The sequence below is a fragment of the Parus major genome, chromosome 12, assembly GCF_001522545.3.
Source record: "Parus major isolate Abel chromosome 12, Parus_major1.1, whole genome shotgun sequence".
Taxonomy (NCBI): domain Eukaryota; kingdom Metazoa; phylum Chordata; class Aves; order Passeriformes; family Paridae; genus Parus; species Parus major.
In genome coordinates this window covers 9,360,537-9,387,029 of record NC_031781.1, presented here as the reverse complement: position 1 = coordinate 9,387,029, position 26,493 = coordinate 9,360,537, and the positions used below count along the sequence as shown (strand labels likewise).

The 26,493-nt window shown below is 45.5% G+C and overlaps 1 protein-coding gene across 4 annotated transcripts in view; it reads right to left on the bottom strand.

Annotated features, from left to right (window-relative positions):
- Nucleotides 1-761: 761 nt before the first annotated feature.
- MGLL (monoglyceride lipase) overlaps nucleotides 762-26,493 on the bottom strand; it is a 101,961-nt gene continuing 76,229 nt past the window's right edge. For 3 of the 4 annotated variants that reach the window (XM_015641018.3, XM_015641015.3, XM_015641019.2), the window contains 5 exons: nucleotides 17,065-17,201; nucleotides 15,438-15,548; nucleotides 11,395-11,484; nucleotides 5,337-5,552; nucleotides 762-4,354 (listed from right to left, as the gene is read on the bottom strand). In XM_015641018.3, coding sequence (XP_015496504.1) covers nucleotides 4,229-4,354; nucleotides 5,337-5,552; nucleotides 11,395-11,484; nucleotides 15,438-15,548; nucleotides 17,065-17,201 — 680 coding nt within the window. In that variant the 3' untranslated portion in view covers nucleotides 762-4,228. The remainder of the gene's footprint in view (nucleotides 4,355-5,336; nucleotides 5,553-11,394; nucleotides 11,485-15,437; nucleotides 15,549-17,064; nucleotides 17,202-26,493) is intronic. The other variant, XM_033517505.1, reaches the window with a different exon arrangement.

Sequence of the window (26,493 nt, the reverse complement as noted above, 5' to 3'; positions counted from 1 at the left end):
TTAGCGACTTGAGGCATAAGGAAGTTGAAATGAGTTGATGAAGGTTGCAGGTTGGGTCTGGTGGTGCTAATGACTCTGGCCAGAGGGGTGGCATGAGAGCATGCTGTCCTGTCCTGTGCTGCAGCAGTCCTCATGTGTTTTGGAGTGTGAGTGGCTGGGGAGCCCTCAGACAAGTGACTTGTCTTGAAGCATGGAGAGGAGAGCAGGAGAGGACCTTGTAGCTGCTCTTTGGCCCAGCCCCACTCTCTGGACAGGAGGGGCATTTCTGCAGCGTGGGACACTGACAGCACCAACCCTAGCTCTGGATGGACCAGGAGCTCTGATGGCATCTGGGCACTGCCTGGGAGCTGAGAGCATCAAAGCCACTCCCCAGCCTGATCTGCAGTCACAACTGAGGACAAAATGTAGGATTTAATTAGCAGTTGCTCCTGGCCATGGTGCAGATGCTTCCTGTTGGAATTGTGTTTAGTTTGGGACCAACATCATGTTTTATAAGGCTATTAAAAGCATGGGAACCAGGTGTTGAAGCAGTCTGAGTTTGCCTTTTACTGCATATCCTCCACCAGCTCCACACTGTTGTTTAATCTGGGCTGTAGGAAGCGCTTTGGAATGGTCACCAATGACACCTCAGACACGCTCTGTTCAGAAAACATAACTTTATTATTAGTTGCAATATACATTGTATTCCTTTAAGAATCCTAAACTTGTATATGGTTTTTCCACTGAAAATACATGTGTATGTATATATGTTTTTATATATGTATATATATATATATATATATATAATGTATTTTATTGAACTGGAACACAACAGAACAAGAGAGACAACCTCAGGAATTACTTGTAAAAGGAAATGTGATCCCAACGGGTTTGTGCTGGCAGTGTGCTAAGGTGAGTGGTATAAAAAGGACAGGCTAAATAGAAAACATGATGGGTTAGGCAGTGGGAAATGGCCTCTCAGTGCTACAGGTGGTGATATATACAGTAGTTACACGTTGCTATTGCTCAGTCACGAGTGCCACCTGTTCTCCAAGGCAGAGCAGACTCTCGTGCGGCTCTGCACAGCAACATTCATAAGGCTAGCTGTGCTCCCTGCAAGTGGTACCTGCCAGTTGGAAATAGAGTGTAATTACATTTCCCTCAGCAGCTGCTCTGCTCATTGCTAATCTGGTCAGCCAAGGAAGAATTCCTCTGGGGCTTGGTGAAACCTAACTGGGTCAGTATAAAGGAGCTTACAGGCAGGGAAAGGGATCAGCAACAGCAGAGAGAGCTGAAATGTGCAGTTCAGTGTCTCACCTGGCCCAGGCTGATTTGTTCCCGACTCCTTCCCACTGCATTCATTTCCCCACCTGCCAAGGAGCTGTGGCCCCTCTCTGCTCAGCAGCCAGCCCAGGGGTCTGTGGGGTCAGCATGGGCAGTGCCCAGCTTCTTTTGGATAGGTTTCACTGTGTAAATTGCCTCAGAAGGTAACTCTTCAGAAAAGTGGCTGAGGGTGGCAATACCTGCTGCTGTGCCATGGCTTTGGGGTCATTTGGCTTTTTTGTTGTCGTTGTTCATTGCAGGTTTTGTTTGTTAACCTTTATTTCAAACACAGCCTCCCCAGGCCATGTGCCACTGCTGAGCTTAGCTATAGACAGAAGGACAAGTCTTCCCCAGATAATGTAATTTGTTTCCCTTTATTTCTGTTCAGCTGCAGATGTTTCTTGGGTGAAAGGACACATTTTAGCAAAGGCACTGACAACGGACTTTCCTCTGCCAGGTTGAAGGGAGCGGTGGGTCTCTGACCTTTCTGCTGAAGGGTCACTTCCCTCTCCCCTCCTGCAAAGTGCTTGTCACTTTGGAAGGGATGTAAAGAATGTGGGCATTGATTTACTCCTCCTGACTTCCTCAAGAAAAGTGCTTTCAAAAATCCTATCCTTAAGTCATCATCTTGCTACTACCCCCGCAACGTCTGTCACCTCTGGATCACACCCACTTGTTTCCCCTTCCAGCTGAAGAAGGAGGTGTGATTTATCACTGCTGTAGTGTTTCACTTCTTGCTGTCTTTCTCTAGCAGCATCTGGCCAGGAGGGAGCTTGCTCAGGCAAGAGAAATTGCCTCAAGACAGGCTGCTGGAAGATGGGGAGCGGGTGACCTGCTCATTGCTCCTTCCCAGAGTGTCACCAGAGGTTTAGCAGGGGCTGCTGAGAACAGCCGATTGCACTGCAATAATATTTCAATAAAAAGCTGGCGTTGCTGGGAGAACTACAGCTCCTTCCTCTCTTTAGAGGCAAGAAAATACAAATGCCAAAGTGCCTGAATCAACCTGTATAAAAGAGCTTCCCTGACTTGGGCCCCTTAGGGCAACTACAAGGACACAACCTGCATCCACATATCTCTCATCCATCCATGCTGCTAGGACTGAATGGGACTGATTCTGACTGTTATTGCACAGAGGTCCCTTTCCTGAACCTTGCTAGAACTGCTTCCAAAAGGGAGAAGAGGTGGGTGACCCCCTGACTGTCAAAGGAGGGATCCAGCCCTGGGGACAGCAGCTCAAGACACAGTGGTGTTTCTTGCTGCTGCCAGGGAAGGCAGTGAGGGCTGGTTTGTCACTGGGGGAGGTACCCCACTCTCTCATAGTGCAACATTTGCATTCTCTTCTTGCAAAACCAGAGGGAGAGGTGCTGGTTAAACCCCTTCCCTTTGGATAGTGCCCAAAAGTGTATTCATGCTGAATAAATCGGCCTGCACAGCCGCTCTGTCATCACTGCAGCTTTTACTGTGTCAATACAATGTCTCTGCTCTCATCCAGGGTCTACACTCTTTCCTCTCACCCTCCTGCTAGCAGAGACTCAGGCAGCTCTAGAATTTGGCTTACCTGCACCACAGGCCCTGTCCCCAGGCTCCTCCACAGCAGCTTGTACAGCAGGGTCCGTGGATGCCCCAGTAGAGGAGGCAGAGGCTGGATGGATGATCACACTCTACACTCTGCCTTCAGCTGCCCACACGTCCCAAAGGGCTGAGCTCAGCCCCTCAGTGACCTCCCCCAGTGCTGATTAGGAGGAGACTGGGATGAGCTTGGACAGGATCTCTGCTCGTGCTGTGGGTCTTCTGCTAAACCAGTGGACCATGAGGACACCCACTGCTACTCCCCACCCACCAGATGCTCTGCACTTCTCTCTAGCATTATTTTCAGGACACTTTCCAACTGATGAAGAAAAACAACAGATTATGACTGTAAAGTTATGGTGAGAGGACCGGATCCTGGTAGGACAACATTGTTCCTTGCCAAGAAAGGGAATGATTAACTCCTTCCTTACTCTCCTCCCATTTCTTTCCCAGCTTCCAGACACCTCTATATAGATCATATAATATATTACTATATTCTCTTATAACTTTGACTTTGCTTTTTCAGTTTCAGTAGCACAAGTGATTAATTAAAAAAAAAAATAAAAAAAAAAAAAAAGGAAGGAAAAAACCCTATCCTTAGGAATATTTACAGAATAGTTCATCTTGCAGAGGAGATGGGGTTTGACATGGGGAAAAGCATGGGAATTGAATGTGCTAAGTGGGTTTGATTCCACATTCCTGCTCTCCCCTCTGGGATCCTGCTTGGATGATGAAAATCAAAGCACTGTTCAACATGCTTTTTGAGTGCAAACTCACAGAGGATGTGCAGGGTGGCGGGGGAGGCCTCTCTATGCTCTCCCCTGTCCTGGTCTACTTAAAAAGGTAGTATCCAAAAGGGTCTGATCTTGAAAATCAGCTCTTCACCTTCAGGGAGCTGCCAACTCCATCTTTAGCCTCTCCTCATTGCACAGCACCTTCGTTAGTGCTCTCCTCTCAAGGACCAGGGTTTGTAAGGTACTGGTTGGTGGGGACAAGGGATGCACCTGGCATCAAAACCATGAAGTGGAAGATACTGATTTCTTTTACATACCAATAATTATTGCATTATAAACACGCCCCAGTCACCACAGCAAAAGTAGAGAAGGGGAAGCTATAGAGAAAGTTTGGTGGGTGAGGGGCATCCCACAGCTATCAGTTCTTCTCCAGATTAGGGCAGTGGCCATTTACATCAGCAAATAATACCCTACCCTGTGCCTCTCCCCCCACCCTCCATTATACTGTGTGTGATAAAATATTCCAATAATCCCTCCATGTTAGATCTTTCCCCAAGAGATTTCTAGTAAGAAAAACATCTATTCCCAGAAAACCCCAGTAAGAGCTGCAAATGAAATTGCTTTTAAGTATGGCTGGTTTCCCCAGCTGCTGAGACCTTCTGGCCAATCCATGTCAGTATTTCTGTGAAGACAGAGGTAGAGACCTCAGGCAGCTCTTTGTGGAGGGCATGATAGGCTTCCTCATACACCTGCAACCAGGGAGAAGTAGAGATTAGCACAGAAAAAATAAGTCTGCATGAACAAAACAGCCTTCAGTCCCCTCTCGTCAACACCCACGGGTCCAACACATCCTGCCCACAACTTGTCAGTTTTTCTCTGAGATGTAGCAGGTTATGAAATCAAGGAGATGCCACTGGTGGTGCTGGCCCTCAACAAGCAGGAAGGTGTTGGCATTGCTGCCTGATATCTGTGGGTACCAGAACACCCTGCTGCTCTTTAGGAACATAATGCATGTCCCAGCCCCATCCATTTCTTGTTTCTTATCCCACTAAGGAGGAGGAAATACTTATCATGCCCTTGGAGTGTAAAGGACAATGGGAGATGTTCCCATCATGCCTTGTGCAATTTTACTCCTTTTATGCTCAGACTATCCAGTTATTTTTCCAATGACAAAAGCTTTCCCTTGGTTTCCCAGTCTCTCTTTCAGGTTTATTCATGTGCTAACAATTGGTTAATCAGCTGTGGTTCTCTTGAAATGAGCAGATGTGAAGCGGCTTTTGTTGTTCAGCATTTTGGAAAGACCTTCCTGCACCTTTACACGCTGGGACATGAGGTAAGGCTGGTGCTCACACAGTTTGCATTGTTCAGAAGAGCTTTTTGGGTCAAGACTTTACCTGCTTATGAGCCTTGCTCTACTTCTACACCAAGCTGCTTCATGTCCAAGACACCCTCTAGGCACACAGCCAGCTCTGGGGCAGGCCTGGAGGTCACCCACCATGCCCTGCCCCCAGCCTGGCTGTAGCTGGTGAAAGAGCACCACACTGAGCCCAGGGGAGGGCTGGACTTGGGCTACCTCCTGCTGAAAGGGGCTGTCACCTGCCCAGCCTCACCAATCCATCATTTCTCTTTGCCTCCAGCTCTCTGGAGGTCAGCAGGCTCCCTACCCCTCACAGTCGTGCTCAGGCCAACACTGACAGCATTATCTCCTAACAATCAAGAAAGCAAGATGACCTTGAGTGTTTTGTCCTGGCTCTGCACTGTGTCCATCAGTAAATAAGAGCCCCTGATATCGCAGAGCTTGTCAGAAGAGCCGTGTAGCACCAGGATGGGCAAAGTCAGCTTGGGCAGGGCTCGCTCAATTCTGGCAATGGCATTCATCAGCTGGATGACGAAGGAGACCTTCATGCCACCGTGGTAGACCAAGGGATCGGATGTGTAAGACTCCATCTGGCAGGGAGAAAGAGGTGATTTAAGATTAGCAATATTTCATGCATATGGGAAGAAGCAGATCAGCCTGGCAGTGAGCCAGGACTTCCCTTGGCCTGCACAGTCGTTCCCTGCCCTCTCAGGACATCCGGCCATCACAGTCAAGGTCGAGGTACTGTGGCTTACCGGCACTGCTCACACAACCTGACATGCTGTTTGCTGCATGTTTCTCTCTTACACCACTATAAAATATTCAAGCCAGAGCTCTTTGAAAGGAGCTCCTGCAGGGAAACAACCAGTGCTGGACAAAGACCATTCCCACAGGGGCACCTGCCTGCATTTTTCTCCTCTGCTGTGCCCTTCTGTCATTCCAATGTTACATCTCTTCTTACAGAGTTCTCTTCAGAAAACTGTGTTATTTGAAAGCTGATATTCTCCAAGCCATTATTTTCTCTGAGTGCTCAAATGTTCTCATTCCCTTTCCTGGGGTGGTGACCATGACCTACACCTACAGACAACTGACAGAGGTGACTGCAAAGCTGAGGGGTCATCTCTGGCTGCAAAGCATGACAGAAAAGGCAGCAAATTATGGTATTAGGTGGTAGGCAAAAAAAAGTAGTCAACAACTTGCTCAGCCAGATTGTGAGGGGATAAAAATGCTCAAGAGCTGGTGCAGAAAGTTGCTAGGAAAGAGTAGTTACTGCAGCAGGCAAATCTACAGTAAATATTTGTATACTGTATGTGGAGACGGCCCACACAGACCCCACTATCGCAATATTTGCCAGAATGCTTTGACTATGGGCTGGTCTCTGGCACAGCCTCCGGTTTCTCCCAACCCTGGCAGATGTTTATAGAAATTATGGTTATTTATAGGTTGGCTGAAAACAGTCTCCTCCTCTCCTCACAGGCAGTGGAGTCTGTTTAAATTCCACCTTGAAGGCATTAACTTGAGGTCCTTTTGCTTCTGCCTGTGCCTGCCCTGAGGGGACCATAGGTAGGAGGTGACCCAACAGGCCACCCAAGGACATGTGTAGGTGTAGGCACAGGCAGGCACTGTAGGACAGTATGGACAGAAAGGTTTTGGGGTGGAGTTTGTCTTCTTCCCCGTGAGATGAGATTCTCAGGGGGGCAGAACAGTACATGGTGGGGCTTTCCCACTGGATACATTCACTTGCCAGAGGGTTTGAAACCAGTTTCCCCTGTTGTCATCTTGAATGTTCTGGAATGTAAAACACTGGAAATGGATGTGGCAGTGAGGCACCCTGCTGCTTACAAGTCTTTCCCCATCACTTTCCTACTTCCAGTCCCCACCATCTCCCACAGCTTGAATCCATGGTTCCTGTCCATCCTATGTGCAGCAAGAGAAAGCTGTGGGGGGAAATTTGGGACTATTTTTGGCTGACACCATTCAGACCCAGACACAGTACTACAGGTGGTCCAGGGAGGGACAGTTGTACTGCCACTCCACTTTGTGTTGGAGTTGGACCAAAAAAATTCAAGTTGTCATAGAACTCACTTAGGGATCCTTGGAAGTCGTGGATGTTTCTAGGATTTGATTAAGGCCATTGTTATATTTTGGTCTCTGTGCAAGATTATGGCTGCTCTGAAGTGAGGGGTAATTTTTGGCAGGGAGACAAAAGATAATCATCACAGCTCATCATATTAGGATATTACACATGGTATCTCCCTTTCAAAGAAGAATGTGCTTGCTGAGGGTCTGGAAAACTGCTTGTAGGAGGCAACTGCAAAGATGAGACTGTGGTTAAGACATTGAGGCTTGGTAAACATCCCCTTCTCCTGCTAATTGCCCTGGGAAGCAGAGACTGAACAGCTCACAGTCCTTTTGACTCCTCATGGACCATCCCAGTGCCCAACCAGCTTGTTGATGCAGAAACCTCCATCTCCAGCTTTTCCTTTTTTTTTTCCACCCCCTACACTGTTCAGCTGTACCTTCCCTGCTCTCCAAAGTCCTTCAAACAGGGCAAGAAGCCGCCTGTGTTTAGAAGAAATTGTTTCCTTGTGAATGTGCTCATGGAAAACGTTCAGCTTTGACTTTCAGGACACCAAGAGCCTGGTGAGGTGCAGTTCCTCTCCTGTTGACAGGTGGATCTACCCTGATATGCTCTGCCAAACATGGTGACTTTCATCAGCTTTTTGAGAAAAACCACTGTGTTGCATTGGCTACTTAGCAACTGGCTTTGGCCTAATCTGGATCTATGTCACAGTGCTGTGCTAAAGCAACACAGTTTTGAGATGGGTGGGCTTTATTATTTTCTAGTTTGGTGTGGGGTTTTTTTGTTTTGTTGTGGTTTTCTTGTTTTCTTTGTTGTTTCTGGTCCTGTTTTTTTAATTGAATGCAATAAAAAAGAGGTTTTGCAGGGGGGATTCAGGAGGGATGGGAGGATAGATTGACAGAAGGTCCCTTCCCATGGAAAAAAACAGTGTTGATGAATTCATGTGAGCTGGCCTCCTCCTCAGCCCCATAAATGCTACAAGAAATTACCTGAAGGGTTTCTTTCTTTCTCTTGTTATCTGAAAGAATAGGGATTTTTTAGCTACTGAGCAGCCAACAAATATTTTTGTGTAGACGATGGCAGGAGGAAAATAAAAAGACCAAACCCAGTCCCAAACCAAAATGATCAGGACTGCAGGGGCAGTACCCTGGTCCTAGTCAGTGTCCTTGTCAGAGTTAATGCTCAGTGCATGGGGTGAGTGCCAAGCAGCAGCTCTCTGGGGGAAGGAGGAAAGACAGGGAACGGGCTTTATATTTTTCAGGCTACAATCTGAAAACCCTGCAAACCCAAGATTGCTGCTGCACCAAGCTCTGAGACAGGGGGCAAGAACAGAAGGTGATCCCAAGAGAGCCTGTGACTGCTTCCAGATGCTGTCAGGCAAAGGCTCTCCAGGGTCTCTCACATCACAGCAGCTCTTTTTATCTTTGTGTAATTCTAAGACAGAAGCAACCATCAGGTTGCTGGATTGCATCGACCTGTTTAGAGGTCTGCATCTCCTCTTGCAGCCTCATCCTATGTGGACTGGCAGGAACAAGGCTGAAGTCAGGGGGACCATTCCACCAAGTCAACAGCAGCTAACAAAGACTAGTGGGGTAAAGAGGTTCCTGCCACTGTGATGTCAATCCTTGGAAGAACAGGACTGGTTTTTAAGGTTGTTTCTTGCTGTCTTTTTTCTGTCAGGTGTTTGATACAGCAAACATCAAACCAACATCTCTATATCATTCTGTATTTCAGTCCCCACACCCTGAAGACAGCTTTCTGTGAACACAAACTCATTAGTAAATTCTTGGATGTTGTCCCAAAAATATTTCTAGTGAATAGAAAGCTGGTCTGGCAGGAGAGTATGTGTAACATATAAATAATGGATGTTCCCAGCACATTGTGTGCTTTAAATCTGAGCGTCTTGAATCCAAAAGGAGGGTGGAGTGTGCTTAGAGGCAGCCAGAGGACAAAAATGCTGTCTTGCCTTCCATGAGTGCTTGGAGCCTCTAATCCTGGTGTTTGAAGAGGGTCAGGAAAGCTCTTTATGTCACTGCCCGCAGCTGCCACGTCAGCTGTGTGCCCACTTCCAGGAGAGAAGGCAGCACAGCACACAGGGCATCTCATCTGCAAGATGTCTCCATTACAGGCAGGCTCTGAGGAAGCAGAGCTACACCTTTATCCACTGCAAAAGGCTCTCCCTTGCTCCATGGAAAGGGAAAGGGCAGAGGAAAAGCTCCAAGGAAGCTTTAGAGACTTGAAGCATCACAGAGCAGATGAAGCAGCAGCAAATATGTGGTTAGAAAGACAATGCAATAGCATTTATTATAAAGTATGTCCAGTGGTTGCTGTGGTGATTCCTAACATCACCACGACACGGAAGTGCTCAGTCAATACTGTGTGCCAATTTCAGGAGCTCTCTGACACTTTCCTAAATGTATTATTATTCAGGATGTCCCTACATCATCACTTTTCTCCTACAAAGCTATCGAGTGCAGCAGTAGCATCTTCCAGCAGAGGATCCAGCTCTTGAAGGTGTGTTTAAAACATCCTTAAATGTTTTAAATTTAAAACATCCTTTAAATGCAGCAGCAGCAGAGTTCAGGTGTCACATAACAAATCAGTGCAGAAGCAGGCAAAGGCCCACACGTCGCAGACACACTCACTCCTCAGGTAGGGAATAAAGCTCTCCAATTCCTCTCCTCCTCCAGAGCACTGATTGCTTTGATCCTCTAAATACAAATGTAGATGTGAAAACTTTCCTCTGTGTCATTTTAGTGAATTGATTGTCTAATTTAAACCTTTTCTCTGAATTATATGCAACAAGTTATGGCAGCTGAATATAATTAAGAGCAGGTTTCTACAGCTAGATTGGAGTCAGCCTTCTTCCCAAGCATATATTTTGTGCAGCCTCATATGATACTTTGGAGCATATGGCACACGGTGCATCAGCGGATGCACATGATCACACTCCATGCTAGTCCTGTCTTCTTTTCCTCAGCTCCTTGGATCTTTCCACCTCCAACACAGTGAAATCTTATGCTCTGTTCAAGGATGAGTGAACTGAAAGTCATTGGAACAAAAACCCCTCTGGCAGTGCCAAGAAACAACCCTGAGCCTTAAGGCTATTCTGGGAAACTCTTTGCTTTCCTGTTTTCTGAATAGGTGAGCCAAAGATGTGGGATATGCCAAGGCCAAATGCACTGCACTCACGCAGATGTTGGCACTGTCTTTGCACCTGATCCTTTCAGCTTCAATTGTAATGCTGGTCGAGCTGCCTTCCCAGAGAAAGGCAATTTATTAATTCCTAGTTAAGGTATGAACCATTGCATGAACAGTGTGGAAAATTACAGCATCTGTCAGTGAGATGTGAACTGGCATGGGAGCACAGGAACAAGTGACCACTTTACACCAGGCAAGTTCTTGAGACACCCTTGAGTGCCATTTTCTATAATTCAAGAAAAAATGGTGCTTCCTGAAATGCACCAGGTTCTGGGTCTAGCCTAAGCACCTTCATTCACTTATGGCTTGTGACTCTCTCCTTTCACTGGCCCTACAAGAGTGAGAAGGAAGAACCCTCGTTAGGTGGTGTTGCAGCAGTTTTTGCAGTGGTGGCATGAAAAGGCTGACACAGTTATTACCAGGAGTGAGTGTGAATGGGAGATGAGTCCCAGACTACTGCAGCACTATAAAAACTCAACCCCAGGGCAGTTCCATGCACATTCACAGTGCTGAGTCTGGAGCTGTGTTGTTACAACAGCTGCTTCAATTGCAGATCTTTAAAGTATTATTCTTGGGTGCAGCATGAATATATCATTTGTTTGGGAAGGCTGTAGCAGAGGCAGAGTGTGATCCAGGAGATGTTGTAACAAGTTCTTTGGCTCAAGCATGCTCTGTTCCTCTGCTTCAATGCATCTGGCACAATGTGATCCTGGTTTGGAAGCTGGAAAATGAAACTCCAGTATTGTAGGGTTTTTCAGGATTTCACCACGAAGAGCAGGGGTGGAAAAGTTGACTTTAGCAGTGTGTTTGCCATCTGAGTTGGGTTTTGCTGCTGTAATGAGTGGTGGTGGTGCAGCAGAGACAAAGGCAGGGCTCCCATGTCCTTCCCACTGCACCTGTAGCTCTCTGTCATGTCTGGGACCCAGAGCAGCTGTGGGTGAAAGGCACACCCCAGGCAGGAGCAGCTGGTTTCCCACAGTCTTCTGTGAGCAGTCAGTTCCACTGGCTTCAAAGATATGTCACCAGCACAGATTTCACCCTCCTCATTTAGCAAAGCACTTGTGGGGTTTTTTTTCTAAAACAAAAATGGCAGGACTGGAGCAAGATACCAACTATGCAGTGACTTAAAATGGCATTAAGGTTCTCACCTCTTTCTTGTTCCGGGAAATTGCACTTGGATCTATTGATCCCAGTGATAGGTTTGGGAGCACAAAGTTGAGCACTTTCGCTGCAAAAACCTGTGGGAGAGGAAAGGAAGCAGTCACAGAGTCAGTTAGAGGAAAAGAGGGATCATAGAGGCCCAGATCCTGAGCTGATGGAAATCAGCACAGGAGTTAAATAGTTGAGGATTGTCAGCTAACTCTGGATAAAGATCTGTCCTATATTTAAAACATTTCTCTTAATGAGGAAAGTGTTTAAACTGCTCCTGGGAGCAGAGAGTGGGTGTGCTAGACTGAAATGCCGTCAGCTGTCCATCCACATGCAGCAGCACAACTTCATTGTACTGTGCCTTTGCCTCATTCTTAAGTTAATTTCTGAAAGGACTCAGTTAAATACTTTGATAGGGAAAGGTAATTTCCAGCTCTTAGAGGTCTGGGTTTTGGTGTTTTATAGCCCTCTCCTTGCTGCCACAGCTCTGATTTCAGGCTGCAGTGCATAAGTGATGTTGAGTGCCATTTGCAGGAGTTGCCTAGGCTGCACTAATTTTGATAAGAGTATTCTCCAGGGAACCTGTAAATAAATAACAGCCAAGTGTGTGTGCATTGGCTAAGGGAATCCATTGCTCACACGTCTCCTGGGAACAGCACACAATAGCATTGGGCAGCCCAGGCTGGAAACTGCTGCAAGAAGAAAGGGTAACATCTTTCACTTCAATAGCACTACAAGCACTTTGATACCAGAGTTCTGCTCTGATCTTTGATAGCTGCCTTTAATTAAGTGATCACTGCTTAAGTCAGAAGATACACAGTTAGTGCTCATTGGTCTGGTTTATGGCCCTGTGCTGTTCACAGCCAACACTTGCAGGTAGGCTGTCCCCTATGCCCTCTGTTTCTGAAGATACCTAATCCTTTCTGAAGCCCTCCCTGGAACTTCAGATCACAAATGACACACAACAGATTATTATGGTATTAGAGGAATAACACAAGGTTGAAGTCAAAGTCATCGAGGAGTGAAAAGCTGTGAAGACTCACAGCAGGTTTGGGAGCACGAGTGTACCTCTGGTAGATATGAGTAGGAACCAGTGTCACTGTGTGCCAGTATTCTGAGCCCCTCACTGGCTATGACACTGTGTCAGCAAAACTGAATTTTTCTACACAACAATGCAGCTATGAGCTTATGGTGATCCAAGAAGGAATGGGGTTTCCCTCATTTCATGTAAACTCCAGGCAGTGATGATTTGAGCTATGCACCTTCATGTTTCCTAGGCAGGATTATGGACTCTGAATCTGATGACTATTGTCTCTGCTCAACTGAACAGAATAAAGAAAAAAAAAAGAAAAAAAAAAAGTTTTAATGTAGTACTATCTTCTAGATTACACCTTAGGAAAAGTCCTTTGTAGTGTTGCTGGGTGCAAAAGATTCAGGCTGAAAGACAGTGAGCAACGTGATGCCCAGTCAGCGTAGAAAGCAATAGAAATGGAAATAGAAATGGAAACAGAAATGTAAAACACGAGAGGTAAAGAGAGAATACTGTGTAGTGAGTCCTTAAACAATAGGCTGAGGGTCAGTACAGGGGATTAGACACCATGGAATATTTCCTAAGCAGTTGTCCTGCCCACCTGATTTCAAAGTATTCAATAGCAGAAATGAAGTGGGAGATGCTCTTTCACCCCTGCTCTGCCCTTTGCCAGAAGATGTGTGTGACTCCTGTCTCTGCCTTTGAAACTGCAAAGATTCAGAGCTGAATTTTGTCCAGGTCACTTGAGAAGAAAAGGGGGAAGGCAGCAAGATCCCTCTCACTCCACTGGATTTGCAACTGGATGCTTCCATCAGGACACAGGATTTATAGGGCAGTGGTGAAATTGTGTTTCTGCAAAGAGCAGCATTTGATCTTCCTGCACAGCCTGCAAACATGCTGTGCTCTGCTGCTGCTGAGCTGCCTCGGCAGTCAGGGAAGGTCTGAAGGACCCAGTGTGTCATCTGGTTTGCTCTTATTGTTGTCTTGAGCCCTCATTTGTTCAGGCCAAGGTAAATTCTTGCTCAGCTGGAAACTTCCCCAGCAAAGGGATGAATGCAATGGTCCTTGGGAAATGGCCCAGGGCTGAGAAGTCATACCAGTTCCAAGGGAAAACTAAGCCTTTGTTCCTGAGAAGCACAATCACCATGAAATGTTTTTTTGACTCTCAGAGGGAAAAAAAAAAACCACACAGCTTTATGGGAAAATGAATCTTATGCGGGAATACTCTGCTTGTTTTCAATCCTTCCTCTTGAAAATACCTTTTCAAGTCCTGAAATGATTTCAACTGAGTGTGACAGAGCAGAGCTATTTCAGGAATAATTAATTTTTATCAATTTTGAGATGCAACAATAGATTTGAAAGAGAAAGAAAGTGACGGTGCTCTTGTAATACTGCATGTGAAAGACTTTCTAGGAAAGAGACTGTATAAACACCTCCAAAATACTTCAGTTAGAGAATAGGATTTCCTACCTAAATAATGCATCATTGCACTTATTTCTTACATGGAAATAAAGCAACATCTAGTAGAGATCTGCAACAAAACAGACTACAGTAATGCTAGTTCCCACAGAACTGGTGAGTCCTTGTTTCAGAAAGGGTTTAGCATCTAGCAAAAGGTAAAGCTATAGCAATTTTCCTTAATTTCCTTGATTAGAAAGAAAAGGCCAACAGTCTCTCTCATATTCCGACTGTTTATTATTTTTTCTTAAAAGTTATTCTTTTTTGCTTTCCCAAGTAAGAAAAAGCAGGGGCACTGGTGCTCACAGGACACTTATGCCAGATGTAGTCTCACCCATGAACAACCAGTAACCAGCCTCCTAAAACCAGACTTTGTTACTCTGACTCCTATAAGTTTGCTTGGACTGGATGACTTCAGGATTCACTTTTCTTAAAATCAGACAATGGGAAAGCACTTAGAAGGAAAATATTGACTGGCATCCAGGTGGTGCAGATCTCAGCAGGGTCCTGCATCTTAAGGCTACAGGTCTTAATGCATTTTCTTCAGTGGCAAAGAGGTGATTAGAAAGCACCCTTTGGTGCTTGTAATGATTTGTGAGGTCCATAGATGGCTTTGGCTACAGCAGAAAGTGGGACAGGATTATACTGAAATCTGAGGCAATGTGTCTTCTTCCTCACAGAAGAAAAAATAAAGTAGAAATAGCTTAGAAGTAAATTAAAACAAGAAGCTAGCCCTAGGAGAAGTATCTAAGGAGAAAGGATAAAGGAAGGAGTCCTGTGGGAATGAGAGGCTCTGTCCTTCCTGCTGGTTTAGCTGCTCCTTCCCTTTGCTTCCAGCTTCTTTTAGGATTGTTGTTTATTCTTTTAAAAATGCAAAAAGGAAGAGAGAGCCAAGGCTCAGTTGCTTTGCAGAACTTCCCTGGGGAAGGGCAAACTGGGCAATGCAATTGTGGATCAGAAACAGCTCTTGAGGGCAGATGTGAATGGGAGGGGGATAAAGCCTAAATGCAACCAAAAGAGGTGGTCTGGACAAGAACCAGTTATGGTACCAAGCCAAATGGGATGCAGCTGGGGCAGTGATGATTTAGCTGGAAGCCTCTTTTGAGGTTCATGAAGGATTTCTGGGACTCAGGAGCTGTAGTTCTGTTCAGAAATTGGTCATCCCCCAAATGCCAAAAATAACCCTGGCCTGACTTAGCCAGCAGCCTGTGTTGCAACTATACCAGACTCTGCATGAGTCAGGAAGAAAGCTGTAGGAGAGGAAGGGAAAGGACAGCATTGTGTGGGCTGCCACGGGGTGAGGTGAAGAAAGCACAGTCTGCTACCACCAGTACCCAGCTCTTGCTTAAATAGGTTTTTCTGGACAGGTTCAGGATTCACTTCCCCTCTGAAAAGTAGGTGGAACTGTGGGGGAGGCACTTAGAAGAAAAGTATTGACTGGCATCTGGGTGGCACAGATCCCAGCAGGGTTTTGCATTTCAAGGCCAGAGGTCTTAACACTTTTCCTTCTGCAGAAGAGCAAGGTGACCATGCGCAACGCGGGTTTGCTCTTACCTTGATGGGAGTAGCGACTTCTGGGCTGGCTACCACTAAAGGAGAGATTAACAGCATGCCTGAAAACTCACTGGGTCGCTCACTAGCTGTCAGAATGGAGATGGCTCCCCCCTGCAATGCAAAATAACAGCCCACAGCTTAATACAGGTGCCAACATCTTGTTTGTTTAGTAATCCTGTTACTGGAAGGGCTTTAGTCCAAGCAAGCAATTATTTCTGCCCCACTGGGAGTGCAGTGTGGTCAGCAAGGAAGGCTGGAGGAGTAGAAGCACTGGAAGTGTCTGGTTTTCATGGGGGAGAAGAGATCTGGTTTCTATTCTCATGCTATAAACCCTCAAGTCACACTGAACTCAACTTTCCGTGCAATGTCCGTCAGCTCCCTGGGATGCCTTGTGTCCTCCTTACTTAAAAGGACTAAGAAGTAAGAAGAAAATGTCTTGTGGTAGTTCAGGTGGGACTTGAAAATTAAGTTGAGGTTTGTCAGCTTGACAGACTGGTGCTGAATCGGGAAGATGCCATGAAGCTGGGCTGCTCCGTGCTGTGCCACTGGTAACCTGGGCAACAGCAGTGCTGCCACTGGCATGTGAAAATCTTCACTAATTAATGGGAATCAAATATTCTCCTCCTCAGTGTCCCCAGCCCCTCCAGCCCCACCGTGCTGTGCCAAGGGCCTGGCAGCAAACACCCAGCCCATGGTCTGGAGCTGAATGACAGCCAGGCTGAGCCATCCTGCATGGGGACAGGGGCTGATGGCGAGGGGTGCAGATGGAAGGGATCCAGTGGGCTTGCTTGGGAAAGTTTGCAGAGGATTAGTTGCCAAGGGAAATATTTGGTGATCTTCCACACTGCTGGAGAACCAGGGGCTTGTTAAATGGAGCAGCAGCGAGAAGCATCTCAAAGACCTCACTGGGAAATTGCTCCTTGTTACAGCGGCTTTGGAGCGCGGGAGCCCTTCAGAGCATGCCATGCCTTCTTATGCAAGAACACTTATTTATCTGAGCATGGATTGACTCCCAAAGTACTTATTCATTTTCCTCTCCTCCAGGAAGGCAGGGAGGGCAGATCAATGACATCAGAGGGAATACTGTTAGTTTGAATAAGGGGATTTGGCCCATGCTGTCAGAATCAGGCTTCAGATCTGTTCACCAAATCAGTGCCTTTGTTTTTGCAGCCTTAATCCCTGGTACATTTTCCTGTTAGGTTGTTTAACAGAATGAGGCTACAGGGTATTTTCGTGCTTCATCCCCATGCTGCTCACAAAGCCTTGGAGGGCTTAACCTCCTGGTTACTGGTTAAAATGAAAGGGGAAGCCCAGTGCTGCAGGGAGCTGGTGAGACTTACCATATAGCCACGGGAATGAATGGTGGTGTTAAAAAACAGACTCCTTGTTCCAAGTGGCACTAATTAGGGCCATGGTGGGGATAGAAAAGTTAAGGACTGTCTTTACTCAAGGCAGATCTCAGGGTTATAGCATGCTGGAAAATCAGTCAGTGAATGAAGTGGAAGGGAAGGTTCCTGGAAGTTTTGTTTTCTTGCTGTGGAATGAGTTATTTCCTGCCATCCACAGTATCACCAGACTGTGAAACATGTCCTGGGTGCTGCTGGGAGGGGAAGGGGATGGTGCTTACCATGGAGTGCCCCAGGATGAGAACAGGCAGTTCAGGGTGCTCTTTCTTCATCAGATCAATGTGCTGCAAGCTGTCCCTGATGAAGACGTGGAAATCTGACACAACCATACGATCACCCTCGCTCTGCCCATGGCCAACTGCAGGGGGAAAGGAGAGCACACAGCTAAGTCATTTGAAGCAGTGGTTACAGTCAAGAAAGGAACTGGCAGGAATGAGCCTCTTGGACTGTTTCTGTCCTAACTTGACCTTCTCCTGCAGTCATCTCTCAACAGACAAAGTGCTGCAGAAATGCAAAGGAAACTGCATGGATCTGTCAAATGCCATACTGTCCATGACCTGACTTTTCAAAAAAGCATCATAGAACCATAGAATGTTAAGGGGTTGCAAGGGGTCTCTAAATTTGGACTTCTATTCCCCCATGGTTCTATCTGCCCTTCAAAACCAAGAGTAGCAATTTACTTCTTGCAACCTCCAACATCAGGGTGAGGAAAGGCTGTCTTGCCTTGCTGATGGGTCGCTGCATCCTGGGAAAAGGGGATTTGCCTCAGGGATCATATGCTTTGGGTCTGGTGGCTCAGGGTACAGCAGTAACTGCGGTGTAGCATCTTGGCAAGAAACAGAAGGACTCTGAAGTTGCTATAAACTTAATGGACCATGGACACTGCCTTTTCTAGGGCCTGAATGTGCATAAGATTCACAGTCCTGCTTTTTCTCATGATACCCTGCAGCGCTGTGTGGGCTGGAAACCTCCTCTGTGAGAGGTTAGGGGTCAAGTGATGGAGGTTGTAACAGGCTGCATTGGGCAAGTATCCAGTGGCATCCTCCTCCTAAACAAGTGTTAATGCAAACTGTACCACACCTGGACACTGTTTCTTCACTCTGTATCTGGGAATTATCTTGCCTAATGGAAGGGAAGGGGAAGATTAAAATGGGAGATGGTGAGTTGCCATGGGAACAGTGGCATCCCTGGCAGAGGTGGAGCCAGCATCACCACCAACACAGCCCCAGGCAATTGAGAGCTTGCAAAGGCTTGAAATTAATACCACCTTGGGGAAGCAGTTTGCATGCTTATATGACCTCACATGAATGTTATTGTCTGTCAAAAATAAGGTTTGCCCTTAGAAACAGCCCCTTTGCTTGTTTATGTTCCACGCAGGTTGTTAAGGAAAATGGTGAGGGGGAAAATGCATTCCACTTGTATGGGTTAGGGTATAGGGGGTCTTAAACATCTCCCTCCTGCTGAGTGTCTCCTTAGGCCTTCTCCAGTGGGCACTGAGGCACATTTATAGGCACAAAGGGACAATGACTTGTTAAAGGAGGTGAAGCTGATAACTGTTGACGTGCTGGATGGTTCCCCTTCCAGTGATCAGTAAAGAAAAGCACTGCTGACACAGCCACAAAGGTAGTTACATCTGCTGGCAGTGGTGATACCAGTGGAAATCTGTAGGTCTCAGCTTTCTTGTAAGCCACCCAAAAAATCACCTCTGTAAATCAGGCAGAACTTCTAATAAAAAGCTGGACTAAATTCACTCCATCTAGGAAAAACTGAATCTCAAACTTGTTTTTGTGTCCTGTCAGGTGGTCTCTGTGGCTGGGTCTTTTGGCAGTGAAGGCTGCAATCAGCCACACTAGCTGCCAAAAAAACCCCATACACATCATGCTGATCAATTATAAATAATGTTTTACCAGTTCTGCTTTCCATGCACACACTCCAATTCCTGCCAAAATATGCTGCAGCAAGCATCCTCCATGGATCAGTGACCAGGAACAAATCAAAGAGCAAATTAAAATACAAGTCATGATAATCTCCAGAAGTGAAATCATGTGTGTGGCTAGAGGAACTATTAACTTTAAACTGGTTTTTGTTACAGATGGAAAGTAAGCTTTTGACGACTTTTTATATCCAAGCCACTCACTTTATGGTCCTCAAATGTGTTATCTTCCTACTATTCAACTCCAGATATGGCAGGTTAATATGAGTTGAACAGTCCAGAGAGAGAAACATTTTCCCTAACAGAGCTCTGCACTTCAGTTTTTTTTTTCTCCCATGCTGCCTCACTTGCTTCTAGTCTCTCCTCTCCAGTGCTCAGACAATTGAGCAAGCAGAGACAGCAAACCCCCGTGGCCCAGGTCTGTAAATGGGCCATGACTCCTTGCTCTGGAACTGGGAGTCTCTGGTCTATTTTTGGATAGGACAGAGTCAGATCTGGAAAGCCTCCTTGGCTCTCAGTGTGGAGAATTTTCCCTGCTCCCACCACATAACAGTGACACTGCTTGTAACAGTCAAAGTAATGATTGTGGAATCCAAGAAATACCTGTGCAATGATGTGACAAGTTCCTCTTCGAATTTTTTCCAGGGTTTGGGTTTTTTTATTAATAACTTAATGAACGCCCCTTTTAACCCTGGTTTTAAATACTAAACTCCTGTCCCCCACTCAGATGGCACACAGCAAAGCCTGAGCAGCAGTTTGCACATTTGGGACAGGAAAGCCATGCAAGTCTTTGCTTTGATACTATCAAAGTATCAAACTTTAGTAGTTGTAGTTCACTACTACCCCTTGCACAAGGTTAGCCAGGGGTTATTGCTAGGTCATGGTCTTTAATTTTCTTATTTTCTTTTCTTCCCCTCCAAGAAACCAAGCTAGTTCCCCCAATGAATGAGTATATTGCAAGTTTGAATCCCCCAGCTGACAAAGCTTCAGGATGAGGAACTAAGACCCCTTCTATCAGATGAAAGTTGTTTGCACAACCGAACATCAATACAGTCGAGAAAATTGACGTGTTTTTCTCTGATCTTTTGCCTTTAGAGCTATTAAGAATGAAAGGTCAGGTTCATCCTTAATGTAAAGCTATTAGCTTTGGGTTTTGCTGGGAATGAATCTGCTGTAGTGATTCCACAGTGCCAGTGGCAAAACAGTGGGTGCAAGAGGAGGGGAGCCACCTTCCCCTAGCAACTGGAACCAACCAGAGGCTGCTCCACACCCAAGTGAAACAAAGGCAAGGGTCACAACAGAGGAGAGTCCCAGGAATCACAGCTCCATGAGCTCCTCATCCCAGCACTCCCACAGAGTTTCAACAGGGCAGTGTGAGGTCCCTGTTGAGAGCTGTGACTGCACATCCCCACAGCACACTCAGCGTTCAAAAGCTGTTTCACATCTGTTTCACATCTACCTGGCTTCCCACCCAGCTTGTGTGGTTCACTGCCACTACTGTGCTTGTGCAGTGGCTCAGTGATCATTTCAGGTAGTGTGTACTGATCTAATTGCAGGCACCCTTTCCATGTGTCTTTAAAAGTGAGAATCCAAACCACATATTTTCAAGTTGCAAATCTAGAATTAGGAGGTTTAAGCATCCATTTCCAACCAAACACACTACTGCAAAATAACACAGTTTTCTCAAACAAAATCTGAATAAAGGCTGTGATGATCTGGCCCAATATGTCATAGTAATTAAATTCTTCCCTCTATTTTCGGCACGAGTATGCTCTGACTGTGGCTCTGCCACCGGAGTCAAGAACAACAACTTAGTCAGTCCTGGCAGAAAGCATGAATTCAGAGCATGATTCCACCTATGATTATAGATCCTCCAAAACTACACATCTCTCTGGATAAAATCATACTGACTGGCTGCACAGGAAGACAAAGCTGAGAGTGAAGGGATGGGGTATTTGAGGGTGTGAGGTCTCTGGGGTGTCTGTTATAATCGTGTAGGTACGACTCTGCCTGCATAGCAGATCCTGTGACCCTGAAAATACATACTTCTACAAGTCCCTTCATTCCTCAAATCCCATATTCTCTCCTGTTGTGGGGCTTGCTTTTGAAAACCACTCAAAGCAGCCAGGGACTTCAGCTGACTTTGGCTCACATACCTCAAAAAAGGTTACATCCTGGTCAGATTGGAGATAAGCTGAAAAACATGTAAATAAAAAGCACAGTCCAACTTGACACTCCCCTCCCTTCATTAAAAGCCAAATGGGAGCTGCCTGAAGAAATTAGCAGCCCAGCTCTGGGCTTGTTGGGCAGACTCATTCTGATGAGGGGACCTGGGCTGGATCTCCAGCAGCACGATGCTTTTTTGCTGGGGGTGTGGGGCCATATCAGAGTTGAAGAAATCTGTTCTTAAATGCAGTAAAGAAGACAAGCAGAGTATTAGGCAGAGAGGAGAGCTTGGCAGTACCTGTCCCTGCACACTGTGGGGTGCCCAGGGTGTGGGTGAGTGGGGCAGCACAACCTGTCAACCCTCAGATACCTGCACTGCTTTTGTTCTAAACACTGACTTTTACAAAAGACACACATTATGCATATTTGTTTCTCTTTCCAAGTGCTCAACCCTCCTGACAAAAGCGGAGCCTGACCCTGGATGATCAGGTGAGGACTGAATTGACCCTCTGACCTTCAGCAGGAACATTTTGCTATGGAAAATGAGGTGATGGGAATGCAGGTCAAATGTTGAGTTCCACTATGTTGCTGTAAATTCACCAATTTCAGTGCTGTTCCTTAAAGGTTATAGTCATGGGAAAGCAGAAATTATGCACCATGGGTTTTTTTCAGCCTTTGACCTCTATTTATTATGGAAAAGCCATAAAACAAAGAGAGAGGACAGGAGAAATCTGCCTAGGGAACAGTAATTTTTCAGGAAGAATTTGTCTCTTGGCTTTTCACATATTTTGATGTTTCCAGCTTTGGGGGAAAGGGGATAGTTTGGATCCATTTTTATTGTAGTGGAAACACCACCACTGTAGGGTGAGATGTTCTCCCTGGCCAACTGATGGTAGAAACAATCAGGAGGAATGCAGGGCTTGACTCCTGCCTCAGGATTCATCAGCACTATCTGTTTTCCTCTGTAGAGGCGTACTCCAAGGTTTTAGAGCAGAAGAATCAGGAACAGGCAGAGCCAGGGGTCAGCTCAGGAATTCCAGGCTTACCACTCCTTCAGCACAGACACATTTTGAATTGCAATGGTACTAACAGAGGAATGCCAGGAGTTTTCAGTGGTTAAAGGTGAGAAGTACCACCAGTGTGAAGTCAATGATTCCCAGACAGCTGAGGAGCAGCTCTGGTACTGCAGAGTCCCACACTGGGAAGAAATGTCTTAATGATGGCAGAGGGGCCATTGGCAAGGCTTGGTGCTGGAGTGTTTGATTTAATAACCTGGAGCATGATGTGTTTCAATTCCCAAAGAGCTGTTGTAGGTCAGAAAAGGTGATTTTGCTGCTTTAGCACTGGCACTGCAGTAGCTCATTACAGCACAGACATTGGTGTGCAGAGGAAGGATTTTTGTTAGAGGCCTCAGATGAGCTCGGGTTGAAGATCCTCTTCTTCTTTCACTGCCTTGTTCATCAGTAAGCTTGTAGGAATCTGACAGGTCCATTTGAAGCAAATGCCCAAATGGCTTTTGGAAAAGAAGCTATTATGTGTTTATTAGTTTTTGGAAAGATTTGTTTGATTCCTGAAGTCCTCTGCTTCTATATTCTGCCCAAAATTGGAGATGGAATGCACCTCTCACTAGTGTTGAACACTGTGGGAAGGTGAGCCTGCGACACCCTTTTTTGCTCTCACCCCATCACAGGTCATGCTGCTGGTAAGAGATATGAGAATAGTTGTGTCCTGCTCACTGTTCAGCTGTCTGGTTTAAGAAAAAAGCCACATAATTGAAAATTCTCGTAGATGCTTTCCCTCTGCAGGTGGCCCACAAGAGGAATGATGCTGGGTCTGGAGCCCACAGGAGGGAGATGCCAATGACAGAAATGTGGATGGTTCTTTTGTAGGTGTAATGTGCCAGCCTAAACCCTGTCCCACAATTTTCCTGAGCCTGTGGCTGCTTGCTCAGGTGGGCATCTCCCTATGGTGGCCCCCAACCTATCCTGAGATCCCAGTGCAACAGGAAAGAACCAGTTTAGCAGCTCATTTTAACATCCAAACCCCATAGACTGGGAGACAGTGACCCTTGCCTGCCCCTGCTTTCCTCTCTGCCCTTTACAAAATGCATTCAGACTTGGAGATAAAACTTAAAGCACAAGATGCAGCAGATACAGCTTTCCTGAGTGTTTCAGCTTTAGCAGCCAGTGCAGCTGTTAATGAAGTGTGTCACAAGGCATTGCAGCTGATGTACGTATTTATGAGCTCTACTGAAACTCCTCTGAGCAAGAGGAGTTTTTTGGTTTGGTTTGGGTTTTGGGTTCTGTTTTTTTGGGCACTTGTACAGCACCAGCACCACAGGGCATCACCATAGACCTTGGTCCAATGTACAGCAAGATTTAAAAGTCATAATTAACTCTAATCCCAGGCTATAAGGCAGCATGGTTTTGCAGAGGAGGAGTTTGGGGGAGACAATACACAAGGCAACACAGCAAATGTTCTGTGAAGCCTTGATTTTCTGCTCAGTGACTTTTTAAGGTTTAATGAAAAAATTATTAATGAACTAGTAAACACTTCAAATTGTCGTAGCAGTTCACTACTGAAAAAATGATACTTGTTTTGTAATGATTTAAGTACACATCTTTTTCATCAAGTGAGCAAAGCTCATTAATTAAACATACTGGATTTCAAAGCTCTCAATGTTTAATTATTTGTTTAACAAGCAGTACATCTAAGCCACCATTCAGACACACAAACAACTAAAACAGGAAGAAGCTTCAAAGCAGGACAATCAACATCTGGAAAAGTCAACAGACTGTGCCTGTATTGTCAGTAACATGTAAAGCAAATGTTCCACTGGCAGAACAAATACACAGAGGAAGCACCTCAGAGATCATCCTGCAGATTCCTGCTCAACAAAGCATCTTTCTTGCCCTCAGAACAGACTTATCACAGTGAGGGAGCTTGTTCTGGTTTGATTTCCCCAATTTCTTTCCATTATTCAACTAAATCAAGTCTGATGCACAGAGGACACTATGAAATTTCTGCCCTCCATCTGCACCTACTCTTCATTTTTCTGCGTGTGGAGAGCACTGGCACCAGGACACAGACACATGAGCCAGGAGAAAGCAGGGTAAGGTGTCCTAGGATTTGGTGGATAGGTCATGGTCCCTTGACTGTGATCAAGCTGCCATCTAGGTCAGCTGCTGTGCTTATTCTGTAGACAAACCTTGGTGGGGAGTGTCTCAGTGTCCACCTGACTGAGCCTTAGCTGTGTTCTCTCATCCTCTCCCACAGCTCTAGTTTCCACTGGAAGAAGAACCAGTTTGACACAAGCCTACAGTCTTTTCCAGGAAGATTACTTTCACATCAGATGGGAACCATTAGGAACTAAAAGGACAGGATCCTCTCTCACCACTGCTTCCACTTTTATGTTCTTTGAGAACCTGAAATACAGTTCAACATATGCTCATCCTTACCAAAGTCAGGGTAGCCATGGACATCCCTTCTTTAGCACCACCAGTAGAGATGCAGTGAGCACACTGGGTTTTCCCACATTATACAACCACTAGATATGGTACCCAACAGAATTACCTCTTACCCTGGGTGTTTCATGTATGAAGTATGTAACTAAGAACTAGAGATGGATTCTGCCTCTCTCTGACCAAAAAAGAGCCGTGTCCTGAAGGCACAAGTCCATCAGCTCCCCTCTTCCCTTCCAAGGCTAGGAAAATCATTTTCCTTTCAGCATTTGCTGGGTAGCTTTTATTCACTTGCCTCACACAAAGAGTGCTGCAAACTGAAAGCATTCTCCTCCCACATCAGAGACACATTTGCAGAGATGAGATATTTTTAGAATAGTGCACAAAGAGATACATTGTTTGTTGTCTTGGTTAGGAAAAAAAAAGCAACAGTCAATTTTCTATACTAAATTTATTTGTGCCTTATTTCTAGGGAGCAGAGTACCAGTCATCTTGCTAAAGCCATTTGAAATCTTTTCTGTACTCCAGAGATGACAAACAAAATGACCTGGTACATATCAGAGCAGTCGTTAATTCTGGCTGACAAGGCAAACTGTTTCTGTCGATGTTAAGAGCCAATTCTTCTCTAATGGATACAAACATGGCTCTTTTGGCTTTAGAAGACTTGCCCATTTCTAATGCTGTTGCTGAATTTGGCTCTGAACTGCAGTTCCTTAAAAGTCTTCCTGGAACATCATGTTGCTCATGAAAACATGCTGAAAAAACCCATCTGAGTGTTTGTGTTGCAAAATAAGGAGCTGCATTTACAAACATCAGTCGCTGTGGCCAGGCTAGAAACCTAAGTCTCTCCTGGGATGCCACGAGATGAAAGGGCCAAGACAGTATGAAAATCTGCACATGCCACAGTCACTTTGACACTGCCTGGAATGGGGCAGCTTTGTCATCCCTGTCACAAAATCAGGAAGCTGCTTGGTGTGGCTGGTGAAGCTAAGGTCCATGAGAGAGGAATATGGAGCCCACTTCCTCTTCCACAAAGCACATTCACAGTAGTATTCCACTTTCTTCCTCAGGCCCTTCTGCAGTGCCACCTCCTGAGCCAGCCCTTAAGATCATAAAAGCAGAAGACAGCTGGCAGAAAAATCCTTTTCTACCAGGCTACTGGGATCAATGATTTGAAAATGTTGCACAAACCCATTGTAGATGGCTGAGTGGCTGTTGAGTTCCTCTGCAAAAGACTTTCATTTGCTGATGAATGAAATTATTCCTGTCTAATCTCTTCTCCTATGGGATGAAGATCACAACACAATGTAAGATATATAATCAGTGAAGCACAACTTACAGTGGCTCTAAGGAGTCAGAGACACTAACTAATCAAGCACTGAGGGATTTTCTTTAGGGCCTATAACAATTTTTATAAGGCACTATAATTTTTAACAGTTATTTTTGCAGTTTTGCACTGAGATTTTGCTCTCTTTCATGAGGAACACATAATTTCCTAAAGTATTGGTGAGGTGACTTTATTTAGTAATGGAGTTGGTCTTCAAAGACTTATTCTGGCATGACACAGAACCAGTATTAATCCCCAGATAGTGCAGAAAAAAAATGCATGGACTTTGCTGGGGTTAATCCAGGGTCTCACAAGTTCATTTGACCTATGTGCTGCTGATCCAAGAGCAGAGAAGAGCTTTTTTTGTGGTTTCCATGTATGATATCACTACTGGTAGCTAGAGTTTCACCTTCAGCAGAAGAGGCAAGCAGCCAAGGGATATCTCCCTTGGTATTTTATTTTAGCTTTAAAAAAACATATATGATTTTCTTCTCTTGTTTTAATCCCATAAATTAAAAAAGCAAGGGTGCAAACTGTACTTTTTCCTAGCTGAAAGCAAGGATGAAAATCCATTTGCATTAACTTTCTGATTCAAGTTCCAGTTTTAAAACAGCTGGGGCACCAATTCAAAATGTCAGGATTTTCAATGAAAAAGCCAGTGCTGGAGAGGAACTGCACACTCCCCTTCCCCTTCCCTGCCCATTTATTCCAAAGCACAGCTGGCATGTGGGCTGGCTCTCCAACACGCTCATGCTATTAAGTC